The sequence below is a fragment of the Rhinopithecus roxellana genome, chromosome 17 (genome assembly GCF_007565055.1).
Source record: "Rhinopithecus roxellana isolate Shanxi Qingling chromosome 17, ASM756505v1, whole genome shotgun sequence".
Lineage (NCBI taxonomy): Eukaryota > Metazoa > Chordata > Mammalia > Primates > Cercopithecidae > Rhinopithecus > Rhinopithecus roxellana.
Genome location: NC_044565.1, coordinates 111,161,629 through 111,175,366, shown reverse-complemented (window position 1 = coordinate 111,175,366; position 13,738 = coordinate 111,161,629). Strand labels below are relative to the sequence as shown.

The following is a 13,738-nucleotide window of genomic DNA, read 5'->3' as shown; positions in this document are numbered from 1 at the left end:
ATTTTGGTGACCACGAAGGGACTATCACTAAATAGTGATAAATACTGGGGGCTAAATACTGGGCACCAGTTGGCCAGTTAAAAGCAACTAACACAGCCACTGGACTAAAGACACGGGTGTCAGGTTTTCTGGGAAAGGGCTAAGAACCCCCGACTCTTTGGAGTTGGGAGCGTTGGTTTGCCTGAAACTAGCTTCCGCTTTTCCTGTACTTCTGGGCTGGCCTGAGGGTCGACAGAGAGCAAAGTCAGTCAGCTCCGGGATCCCGACAAAAAGTTGGCTGACTGCGGCCATGAGCGGAACTCTCAGAGTTACGTCACCCAAGCGAGACTCACCCATCTATCCTGACCCTTGCCCTCTGGGTCCTAATACCTGTCAGACAAACTTCCTCTCGCCTCTCTTCTCCGAGGCTAGTCCCACTTCTAAAAACCACTCCCTGTCTCTCGTTACTTTTCTAGTTTCTCCTATAAGAATGATTTCTAGTATAAACTCCAGGACTCTATTCCCTCCTTTAGGCACCCGGACTCACCAATCAGAAAGACATAATTTTTGCCCAAAGCCCTGCTGGGGGTGGGGGGACTACCTGGAATTTTAGGATCCCTCCTCAGACTAGCAGGCCTAACAAAAGCTATTCCTGAAGCCAGGATAGGGGGAGCCTCAGAAACGATATCCTTCCTATTCGTATGATGAGAAGTGATGATAAAAGGCGTCACTCTTCCAACCCTGGGGATCCCTTCCCTCGCTCCGGGTATGGCCCTCCACTTCATTTTTGGAGCATAACATCTTTATAGGACAGGGGTAAAGTCCCAACACTAACAGGAGAATGATTAGAACTCTAACAGGTTTTCGAAAATGCATCCGTAAGGGCCACTAAATCAATTTTTCTCAGTTCTCTCTGTGGTCTAGGAGGACATGCAAGGGTGCCGGTCAACAATGCGTCATTAAGTGCCAGTAAATCTGACCTTCCTTGGTCCTCCTTGTGGTCTAGGAGGAAAACTAGTGTTTCTGCTGCTGTGTCGGTGAGCGTAACTATTCCGATCAGCAGGGTCCAGGGACCGCTGCGGGTTCTTGCGCTGGGGGAAAACAAACAAACCAAAACCATGGGCGGTTTTGTCTTTCAGATGGGAAACAGGCATCAACAGGCTCACCCTTGAAATGCATCCTAAGCCACTGGGACCAATTTGACCCGCAAACCCTGAAAAAGAGGTGGCTCATTTTTTCTGCACTACGGCCTGGCCCCAATATTCTCTCTCTGATGGGGAAAAATGGCCACCCGAGTGAAGTATAAATTACAATAGTATCCTGCAGCTTGACCTTTTCTGTATGAGGGAAGGCAAGTGGAGTGAAATACCTTATGTCCAAGCTTTCTTTTCATTGAGGGAGAATCCACAACTATGCAAAGTTTGCAATTTACGTCCTACAGGAGGCCCTCTCAGCTGACCTCCATATCCTAGCTTCCTACAGTTCCCTCCTATTAATGGTGAGCCTCCTCTAATCTCCCCCACCCAGAAGGAAACAAGCAAAGAAATCTCCAAAGGACCACAAACCCCCCCAGGCTATCAGTTATGTCTCCTTCCCGTTGTAGGGGGAGGGGAATTTGGCCCCACCTGGGTACAGGTCCCCTTCTCCCTCTCTGATTTAAAGCAGATCAAGGCAGACCTGGGTAAGCTTTCAGATGACCCTGATAGGTATGTAGATGTCCTACAGGGTCTAGGGCAAACCTTTGATCTCACTTGGACAGATGTCATGCTATTGTCAGATCAAACCCTGGCCTTTAATGAAAAAAATGTGGCTTTAGCTGCAGCCCAAGAGTTTGGAGATACCGGGTATCTTAGCCAAGTAAATGACAGAATGACAGCCGAAGAAAGGGACAAATTCCCTACGGGTCACCAAACCGTCCCCAGTATGGATCCCCACTGGGATCTAGACTCAGATCATGGGGACTGGAGTTGTAAACATCTGACCTGTGTTCTAAAAGGTTTAAGGAGAATTAGGAAAAAGCCCATGAATTATTCAATGATATCCACCATAACTCAGGGAAAGGAAGAAAATCCTTCTGCCTTCCTTGAGCAGCTACGGGAGGCCTTAAGGAAATATACTCCCCTGTAATCTGACTCCCTTGAAGGTCAACTGATCCTAAAAGATAAGTTTATTACCCAATCAGCCGCAGATATCAGAAGAAAACTCCAAAAGCGAGCCCTGGGCCCTGAACAAAATCTGGAGGCATTATTAAACCTGGCAACCTCGGTGTTCTACAATAGGGACCGAGAGGAACAGGCCCCAAAGGAAAAGCGAGCTCAGAGAAAGGCAGCAGCAGCCTTAGTCATGCCCCTCAGACAAACAAACCTTGGTGGTTCAGAGAGGACAGAAACTGGAGCAGGCCAATCACCTGGTAGGGCTTGTTATCAGTGTGGTTTACAAGGACCCTTCAAAAAAGATTGTCCAACGAGAAACAAGCCACTCCCTCACCCATGTCCACTATGCCGAGGCAATCACTGGAAGGCACACTGCCCCAGAGGGCAAAGTTTCTCTGGGCCAGAAGTCCCCAACCAGATGATCCAACAACAGGACTGAGGCAAGCCTGGGGCAAGCGCCAGCTCATGCCATCACCCTCACTGAGCCCTGGGTACGTTTAACCATTGAGGGCCAGGAAATTGACTTTCTCCTGGACACTGGTGCGACCTTCTCAGTGTTAATCTCCTGTCCTGGACGACTGTCCTCAAGGTCTGTTACCATCCAAGGAATCCTGGGACGGCCTGTAACCAGGTATTTCTCCCACCTCCTCAGTTGTAATTGGGAGACTTTGCTCTTTTCACATGTCTTTCTTGTTATACCTGAAAGTCTCACACCCTTATTAGGGAGGGATATATTAGCCACAACTGGAGCTACTATCTACATGAATATGGGGAACAAGTTACCAATGTGTTGTCCCCTACTTGAGGAGGGAATCACCCCTGAAGTCTGGGCACTGGAAGGACAATTTCGAAAGGCAAAAAATGCCCGCCCAGTCCAAATCAGGCTAAAAGACCCCATGACTTTTCCTTATCAAAGGCAATATCCCTTAAGGCCTGAAGCTCATAAAGGATTATAGGATATTATTAAACATGTAAAAGCTCGAGGCTTAGTAAGGAAATGCAGCTGTCCCCGCAACACCCCAATTCTAGGAGTACAAAAACCAAATGGTCAGTGGAGACTAGTGCAAGATCTTAGACTCATCAATGAGGCAGTAGTTCCTCTATATCCAGCTATACCAAACCCCTACACCCTGCTCTCTCAAATACCAGAGGAAGCAGAATGGCTCACGGTTCTGGACCTCAAGGATGCCGTCTTCTGTATTCCCCTGTACTCTGACTCCCAGTTTCTCTTTGCCTTTGAGGATCCCACAGACCACATGTCCCAACTTTGTGGATGGTCTTGCCCCAAGGGTTTAGGGATGGCCCTCATCTGTTTGGTCAGGCACTGGCCCAAGATCTAGGCCACTTCTCAAGTCCAGGCACTCTGGTCCTTCAGTATGTGGATGATTTGCTTTTGGCTACCAGTTTGGAAGCCTCATGCCAGCAGGCTACTCTAGATCTCTTGAACTTTCTAGCTAATCAAGTGTACAAGGCGTCTAGGTCGAAGGTCCAGCTCTGCCTACAGCAGGTCAAATATCTAGGCCTAATCTTAGCCATAGGGACCAGGGCCCTCAGCAGGGATCGAATACAGTCTATACTGGCTTATCCTCGCCCTAAGACATTAAAACAGTTATGGGGGTTCCTTGGAATCACCGGCTTTTGCCAACTATGGATCCCCGGATACAGCGAGATGGCTAGGCCACTCTATACGCTAATCAAGGAGACTCAGAGGGCAAATACTCATCTAGTACAATGGGAACCAGGGGCAGAAACCGCCTTCAAAACCTTAAAGCAGGCCCTAGTACAAGCTCCAGCTTTAAGCCTTCTCACAGGACAAAACTTCTCTTTATATGTCACAGAGAGAGCAGGGATAGCTCTTGGAGTCCTTACTCAGACTCGTGGGACAACCCCATAACCAGTGGCACACCTAAGTAAGAAAACTGATGTAGTAGCAAAAGACTGGCCTCACTGCTTAAGGGTAGTTGTGGCAGTGGCTGTCTTAGTGTCAGAGGCTATCAAAATAATACAAGGAAAGGATCTCACTGTCTGGACTACTCATGATATAAATGGCATACTAGGTGTCAAAGGAGGTTTATGGCTATCAAAGACAACTGCCTAGATAGCAGGCGCTACTCCTTGAGGGACCGGTGCTTCAAATACGTACGTGTGTGGCCCTCAACCTGCCACTTTTCTCCCAGAGGATGGGGAACCAATTGAGAGTGAGTGCCAACAAATTCTAGTCCAGACTTATGCCACCCGAGATGGTCTCTTAGAAGTCTCCTTAGCTAATCCTGACCTTAACCTATACATCAATGGAAGTTCATTTGTGGAAAATTGGATATGAAGGGTAGGTTATGCCATAGCGATGCAACCTTACTTGAAAGTAAGCCTCTTCCCCCAGGAACCAGTGCCCAGTTAGCAGAACTAGTGGCACTTACCAGAGCCTTAAAACCGGGGAAGGGAAAAAGAATAAATGTGTATACAGATAGCAAGTATGCTTATCTAATCCTACATGCCCATGCTGCAATATGGAAAGAAAGGGAATTCCTAACCTTTGGGGGAACCCCCATTAAACACCACAAGGAAATTATAGAGTTACTACACACAATACAAAAACCCAAAGAGGCGGCAGTCTCACACTGCTGAAGCCATCAAAAGGGGGAGGAGAGGGCAGAACAGTAGCATAAGTGGCTGGCAGAGGCAGGGAAAGACCAGCAGAAAGTAAAGAGAGAGACAGAAAATCAGAGAGAGAGAGGAAGAGAGAGAGGAAGAGACAGAGACAAAGAAGGAGTCAGAGAGAAAGAAAGAGACAAAAAGAGAGAGAGGAAGAGACAGACAAAGAGGAAGTCAGAAGGAGTAACAGAGAGAGACAAAAAAGAAGTCAAAGAGAAAGAAAAAGAAATAGAGTAGTAAAGAAGAAAGTGAACCGCATTCCTTTAAAAGCCAAGGTAAATTTAAAACCTACAATTGATAATTGAAGGTCTTCTCTGTAACCCTGTAACACTCCAACACCACCTTGTTGTCCATGTAAGTAAGGACGTACCACAAAAGCACTGAGGCCACTGACAACCCGCAGCCTTCCTATCAAAAATCCTTAAACCAGCAGGCTTCCTAACAGGAGATCTAAATCTTTACCAATTACCATACAAAGGTCAGACCAGATCTAGGAGAAGCTCCCTTCAGGACAGGAGATGGATGGTTCCTCCCAAGCGATTAAGGGAAAAAGACACAATGGGTATTCAGTAAGTGATAAGGGAACTCTTGTGGAAGCAGTTAGAAAAACTGCCTAATAATTGTTCGCTCAAACTTGCGAGCTGTTTGCACTCAGCCAAACCTTACAGTACTTACAAAATTAGGAAGGAGCCATCTATACCAATTCCAAGTTAATATGGACTGGACGAGGTTTTATTAACAGCAAAAAAATTTTTTAAATCCCAATCTTACAAGGCTTTCAATAAAAGTAAAGTTTGCTAAAAGTTAACAGTGTAACATGTACTATCCTAACTTCTAATCTTATGGAAATCAGTGCCCCTCAAAGCTCAAGTCCCTCAGCGCAGGGTCATACAACTAATACCCCTACTTACAGAAATGGCCACCGCTACAGGAACCGGAATAGCAGGTTTATCTATTTTATTACCCTACTACCAAAAACTCTCAAAGGACTTCTCAGACAGTTTGCAAGAAATAACAAAATCTATCCTTACTCTACAATCCCAAATAGACTCTTTGGCAGCAGTGACTCTCGAAAACCGCCGAGGCCTAGACCTCCTCATTGCTGAGAAAGGAGGACTTTGTAACTTCCTAGGGGAAGAGTGTTTTTTACACTAAGCAGTTGGGGATAGTATGAGATGCTGCCCCATGTTTACAGGACAAGGCTTCTGAAATCAGATGATGCCTTTCAAACTCTTATACCAACCTCTGGAGTTAGGTGACATGGCTTCTCCCCTTTCTAGGTCCTGTGACAGCCATCTTGCTATTACTCGCTTTGGGCCCTGTATTTTTAACCTCCTTGTCAAATGTGTTTCTTCTAGGATCGAGGCCATCAAGCTACAGATGGTCTTATAAATGGAACCCCAAATGAGCTCAACTAACAACTTCTACCGAGGACCCCCGGATCGACCCACTGGCCCCTTGGCGGGCCTAGAGAGTTCCCCTCTGGAGGACACTACCACTGTAGGGTCCCTTCTTTGCCCCTATCCAGCAGGAAGTTGCTAGAACGGTCATTGTCCAATTCCCAACAGCAGTTGATGTGTTCTATTTAGATGGGGGATTGAGTGGTGAAGACAGATGGACTTCCTGGATTGAGTAGGGACTTGGAGACCTTTTCTGTCTAGAGGACTGTAAATGCACCAATCAGTGCTCTGTGTCTAGCTAAAGGATTGTAAATGCACCAATCAGCACTCCACAAAAACGCACCAATCAGCGCACACTGTCTAGCTAAAGGATTGTAAATGCACCAATCAGTACTCTGTAAAATGGACCAATCAGCACTCTGTCAAATGGACCAATCAGCGCTCTGTAAAATGGACCAAACAGCAGGACGCAGGTGGGGCCAAATAAGGGAATAAAAGCTAGCCACCTGAGTCAGCAGAGGCAACCTGCTTGGGTCCCCTTCCACACTGTGGAAACCTTGTTCTTTCACTCTTCACAATAAATCTTGCTGCTGCTCACTCTTTGGGTCCGCACCACCTTTAAGAGCTGTAACACTCACCGTGAAGGTACATGGCTTCATTCTTTAAGTCAGCGAGACCAAGAACCCACCGGAAGGAACTAACTCTGGATATACAATGAAGGTCTGACCATTTTTCAATATGCTTAAAGGCTAGAAGTGGGAGTTCATCAGTAACAAGCACAACATTTTTTGAGTGTTATCAGCCTGTACACCACCAAGCCAGAAATAGCTAAGCAAGGATGTTTGTTAAAATATAGTCACTGTAAGTAGTAAGAACTTAAAATAGCTGATGAATTTTTTTCATATGAAACACACCACTTTAAGATTTTTCTTACCAGATAAAAACTTTACATTAGTATTGCTACCTTAAAATATGCTGCAGTAATAACAAAGAAATATTCAACTGAAAACTCATGTTTTATATAAATGGTCTGAATTGTTCACTCATTATCAGTAAAAAGAAACCCAAATTGTTAAAACCCATTTTCCAAGGAAACAAAAACAAAGCAAACAAACAAACCCAAGACAAAACATTTAAGGAGCTGGCCCATTCTGGTGTGGCTTTAAATGAGAACTAACACACAATCATCACCTTGTAGTAAGCATATTTATACAAACAACCTGTTTTATATTAGTGACTACTGCTGACTCACAGATAATCAAGAAGTGGAAACACTACTGCAAGTTTCCCAGGAAAGGCAGCTCACAAGCTTGCATATGTTCTAAATAGAGTTCTAGGCTTTTCTCACAACATTCAGACCCAACTAAAGCTCAGTAACCCTCAAGTGAAATTCAAGGGTCTGGAACATTCTAAAATTGCTTATAAAAGCACTTGAGCAAACAAGGGAAATAACCTTTCAGCATTTAACATTGTATTTCTAATAATGTGTGTACCAATTCACTAAAGCATATGTCAAGCTGATATGCTTACAGACATGGAAGGACAGAAAGCAAAGGAGCCCACTTGGATTCCAATTTGTCCATTACCAAGGGAAACCTCATCCAAACATTCCTCTGAAGACATCTCAGGCAAACTTATTCCATCATTTATATAGCACTCATGTTTTGTAAACGCTGAAGAAAGCCATTTTCTCAAAGTTGCATTACAGACATATTAGGAGAGTTTGGACCTGGGCATCCTGTCTGTTAGCAGGTGAGGAACTTATATTTGGAATTGCTTGCTTTAGTAATCCCATATTTAGAAAGAGAATGAATTCCCTGAAGGGGCATTAAAAAAAAAAAAAAAAAAAATCTCCAGCTTCTAGCACTGCTTAGCAAATCCTAAAAATTCTATGTTTGTGAAACAGAAGGAGGCAGGAACCCTTCTAAACAGCCATCAGTCTAAGCCTGGTGAATTATGCAGAAAATGCTGAAACACACAGAAAAAAACTTAAGAAGAGCTCAGAAAACTCAGTTTCCACGGTGGGTGGGCTTGCCCCACAGCTGATAAGGCGGGACGTCTAAGCCACCATCATTTCTCAGGCTGACCGCTCCATCAGATCCCAAGTGGTCTCCTTTGCTTTCTGTCCTTCCATGTCTGTAAGTTCACTCTCCACAAGGTAGCTACAGTGACCTTTTACAACACATAAATCAGATGATGTCACTCTGCTGTTTAAAATCCTATACTAATTTCCCATTACACTTAGAATAAAATCTAAGTATCTCCCAGAGTTCCAGGAAGCCCTGATTAGCAGTGAGCTCCATGGGGTAGGGAACTCCGGTGGTCTGATCCACTGCTGTATTCTCAGTCAGCATAGCAGCTGGCATATAGTTGATGCTCATTAAATGTTTATTGAATGGGTGAATGAAAGAGGAAATAGCAAACCACCAAAACACTGGCAGAGTTTGGGCTTTGGATATTATAAAAGACATACACATAGGTAGGTACAGATGTATTATATTAATAGATATATATAGGTTTTTAACAGAAATATTGACTGTGCAATTAAAATGATACATTCATAAATATGTGATTGCTAAGTGGCACTGTATAATAATACTTTCATGTTTCATATACCTTTTACTTTTTTTTTTTTTTTTGAGACAGAGTCTTGCTCTGTTACCCAGGCTGGAACACAGTTGCGCGATCTAGGCTCACTGCAACCTCCACCTCTGAAGTTCAGGCAATTCTCCTGCCTCAGCTTGAGTAGCTGGTACTACAGGCGCGTGCCACCATGCCTGGCTAATTTTTGTATTTTTAGTAGAGACAGGGTTTCGCCATGTTGGCCAGGCCGGTCTTGAACTCCTGACCTCAGGTGATCCACCCGCCTCAGCCTCCCAAAGTGCTGGGATTACAGGTGTGAGGCCACCATGCCTGGCCTATTTTTGCATTTTTTATAGTTGTGTAAGTCACTTCCAGGAAAAAAAAAAAAGCTCTCAGTTTTCCTATTTAGAAAACTAGGACCACTGCACCTTACAGGTATTAAAGTAATACATTTACTACATAACAGCACCAGCCTAGTGCCTGACTCAGTAAGAGGAAAAATGTTCACCTACAATGTATCCAAAAACTCCTTAGTAAATAAGAAAAAGGACAAACAGGGGCCTATTTAATGCCATGTCATAAGTGAACTGAATACTAGTTCTTCACATTCTTCGGGTTAATTGCCAATTTCATTTTTCTATAAAATGTTCATTGAAAAAGATATTTTAGTCCATTCATTGTATGTAAAAAGTTAAGCTGGTTTGCTCGGGCTTAGTAAAGGTACTTTTCCATCAAATCCCCAAATCACATTGGGAGAAATGCTAGGTCAGATATGAGGATGCTGCCTGCACCCCGATCCCACTGGTGAGGAAGGTCACTGTGCATCGGAACGTGGTTACCTGGGAAGACCATCTCTTGCTTCCTCGCTGGGGTTTGTGTATTCTTCTCTCTTTGGTCTACTCCACCAGCTGGTGAGAAAATCTGGGTATGGCCATCGATGGACAAAGGTCCCTTAAATCTCAAGCCCACATGATCTATATCTCATTTTATCAGTTCACAGGAGTTTCTGGTATCAGCACAAATTATAGTAAAAATGTTCTATTTTCCTATATAATGATTCCCTATGTATATATGTTAGGGACCTCATCAGAGAGAGAGGTTGTGGGCCAAGGCAAAACTTAGATATCCCCTTTTTCCCTAAAACGATCTAACGGCACCTCAAATCCACTATATGGCCTAAAAGTAACTTATTCGGTACATATGTGTGAGGGAGTTTATAGTTTATAGTTTATAATATGCTGTCTATGGCAGTTCAGTAACTGCTAGTTAGGAAGCCTGCGACAAGTGTTAACAGCACTTTACCACTACCTACAACATTTTTTTTTTTGCTTATTTTCTTCCCAATTCATCTGACTCTTTTTCCTCTTTCCTGCCCATACCTTAACTCCAACAACCAAATCTGATAAAATCCTTATAACCTGTTTTTCTTTCCACATGGCCCACAGATTTTAGGATCTATCAGAACAGGCCTTTTATATGACTGTGCCTGTATAAGAAACTCATGAACTTGGTTCAAACTTACTTTGAAAAGACTGCCTATTTCTCTCTTATCCTTAAAATCTGGGTGGCTGGGGCGGAACTGGTTTCTCACATCACACTTAGAACCAAAATGTCACCAGGTCATCACAAAATAGAATTCTTTTAGAGTAAGGGTTTAATTATTTTTAACTTTGTAATACATTTGAAAACAAAGAATATATAAATTAGAAAAAAAGAAAAAGAAGTAAAAACTTACTGTTATTGGTACATCTTTTGTTCCCGAATTTAATAAATGAAGGTTTAAAACTTTTGGTAGATCTGTTAAAATTGAGGAAAAGAAATATTTCTTAAAAAGATGTCTTTTTAAACCAAGTTAGAATCTTTACCTTGTAAGACATCAAATTGAAGCTATCAATTTGTGAAATACAATGACAATAACATTAATAAAAAGAAACATTAGGTGGTAATTGCTTTACTCATAAGGACATTGTGTATTATAAGAACTGTTCCCTCTTAAACCAGATTTTTGAAAACCCCAAAATATACACTATTTTTTTTTTTTTTAATGAGACAGAATCTTGCTCTGTCACCAAGGCTGGAGTACAGTGGCGCATTCTTGGCTGACTGCAACCTCAGTCTCTAGCGTTCAAACGATCCTCCCACCTCAGCCTCCTGAGTAGCTGGGATTACAGGCATGTACCACCATGCCCAGCAGACTTCTGTACTTTTTTTTAGTAGAGATGCGGTCTCATCATGTTGGCCAGTCTGGTCTTGAACTCCTGGCCTCAGGTGACCTGACTGCCTCCACCTCCCAAAGTGCTGGGATTATAGGCATGAGCCATCACGCCCAGCCTCCAAAATATTATTTTTTTAGTGAACTCAGATATTACTAATCTTTTAGCTTTTCAGCAAAACATAATGAAGCAAATTAATAATTTACAATGTAAAAATATATTAAAAGCAAATCTAACTTTTAAAGATGTGGTCTTCAATCTTAACTACATTTTATTATATATATAGTCCATATACATCCCAAATTACAAGTACTCTTAGTTTTTCCTTAGTAAAATTCTTTACTTGGTTGTTTTTAATTGTAGAATTTGTATTTTCTGAACAGCTGTGACAAGCTTTTAACATTTTGTCATAATGTAATTTAATAAACTCACATCTAAACAAAATCCAGAAGTAAAAATCAACATTGAGCATAACTGAATCCATGAGCAACTGGATTAAGAAACTAGAAAACTACTTTCTGCCTCAATCTTCCATTTAGATGACTTAAATTATCCCATGGCCTTGTTTTCCAACCTGGTAAGCAATGCCACCCACCCCTCAGAGAAATGGGGTATAAATTGGTAAATGCACTGAGTCTGAAAAGATTTGTACAAGATCATGCAACCCACTGTGAAATAATGTTAAAGCTGAATTACAAAGTATAGTAGAGCACTGAATACAGGGATTTAAAAAAATAAAGAACAACAACTCCAAAAGATTTTTTTACCTTGTGTTCTTAGTGTACCAAAATCTAACATTTCAGTTGAGGAATAAATTCCAGGAGCTTGGAAAAAAGAAAAGTCAACAATTATTGTTCACTTTGCCAGAGTAAGCTACACTGAAAACAAAACAACTTTTGATTTCATCAGTTTTCTACTAACCTGTTGTCACTTCAACCTCAACAGGAAGAATGATAAACTCTGTGCTGTCTGAAGCATTGGTCTTTATTCTTATGAAGGCTGTGTGATTATCTGCTTCTCTAGATGAAAAACTGGCTCTCATCACTCCCTTGGTTTCATAAGGAGGAATTTCCTGACAAGTTAAGAGACCATAATGTAGCACAGCGTTCGTAATGGAGCAAAACCACCATAGTTTATTGAACTGGATGACACTGACTGAAAGATGAGTATTTTATATACCTATTAATACAAAATGCATTGCTAATTAAACCAATATGTAACACACACTCCATTTCTGGAGAACTTTAAAATGTGAAAAATGTGCTGCTGTGAATCTATTAAATATGATATTAAAAGTAGGCAAAGTAAAAGAAGTCAAATGATCTGAAAACAAATTGTCAGTTACAAAAGGCCCATTAAAAGGTAAAACTAATCTACAAAACCAGTTATTTTTTAACATTCTAGTTCGTGGTGTTTGTGTATATAACTCAGTCTTGAAATTTAACCAACAGAAATGTCACCATCAGAGGAAAACACTTTTCTAGAAGTCCACAAGAACCTCCATAAATGATAACCAGCAGGGCTTACACTGCTCTTTCCCGGAAAACCTAACAATGCAAAGCTTCTCTAGGAAATCCACAGTTTACCAACCGCATTCATGTAAGACAGCACACATTTTCAGTCCTGTAATCAGAGAACATTTATATACTAAAAGGAAGACTTACTGGAAAAAACATTTTGAGGGGTAATCTCTTTCCTGGTTTTAGAACAACATGGCTCCCTGGGGACTACTGGAATTTCTTCTCTGCACAAACCTTTCAGCATATTTTAGGAGATTCCTGTATTCTAGAGCTTAGTGGGCCTTCACTTATCCCTATGCTCTTTTTAGTCCCAAAGCAGAAAACAGGAGATTGGAACCCTCCTAGGATCGGAGGGATGGACCATCCACTCCCCAACTCTAGGGAGTTGCTTTGGTCTCTGCGGTTTTCTCATATACACTGAAATCGGCTGGAGGTGAGGTCACAGCCCGTTGGCTTTTTTCTCAGTCTAAGTTTGTAGGAATAAGAATTACTGTACCTTTTTTTGCAGCCACTAGGACTATAAAAACATTATGCTATTCTGTTATCATCCATTATCATTCTTGACTATTTAAAAATCTGAATTCTCTATTTATTATATACCAATTATATTTCACAGGAAGTTCTTATTCTGTCTAGAATCATAATATATACAGATTCAGGAGTCTGAATTTAATCCTCTGAAGCATTGCTTTATAAATGATTTCTCACTCAAACACCGTAATTTCAAGGTGAAACATTTTTGTGGAAGGACATAAATAAACTGTCCATTGCATATTTCTTTTTGCTAGTGTGTTTCTATATTCTGAGAATTAACCAAATTAGTGGCTGATAAATTTGTTTCTAAATGTTTATATTAACATCCTAAAAATGTAATCTCCACATCTCTTCCCTGGTCAAGACTGGTCAGAAGACAGAATCAAGAGGCTGTGTGTGTGTAACAGCAGTTAATAAAGAAACTCTGATTCTCAAACCTTATTCCTGGTGGTAAAATTTGTGTTCCTCCAATTAGAGATGAGCAGTGATCTGAGTGACCTGCGTATGGAACTGAATTGACCACGATTGCCTTCTCCCTCTTGGATTAAAGCATGTAAACATTTTTAAAACTCTCACATGGCAAGAACCTTTACAAATAAGGTTCTCTTACATATCTTTAATTTGGTTAATATTGTTAAATATTCAACAATATTGAGGGTGAACATAGATCACCTTCAAGAATTAAAAATTTTCTAAGTCATCAC

General features: G+C 41.7%; 1 protein-coding gene across 3 annotated transcripts in view; it reads right to left on the bottom strand.

Moving 5' to 3' along the window:
- Positions 1 to 13,738, bottom strand: part of TMEM131 (transmembrane protein 131) — a 247,756-nt gene that overhangs the window by 66,868 nt on the left and 167,150 nt on the right. For all 3 annotated transcript variants that reach the window (XM_030920866.1, XM_030920868.1, XM_030920869.1), the window contains exons 9-11: positions 11,902 to 12,052; positions 11,748 to 11,804; positions 10,503 to 10,564 (exon numbers count right to left, since the gene is read on the bottom strand). In XM_030920866.1, the coding sequence (XP_030776726.1) occupies positions 10,503 to 10,564; positions 11,748 to 11,804; positions 11,902 to 12,052 (270 nt within the window). The remainder of the gene's footprint in view (positions 1 to 10,502; positions 10,565 to 11,747; positions 11,805 to 11,901; positions 12,053 to 13,738) is intronic.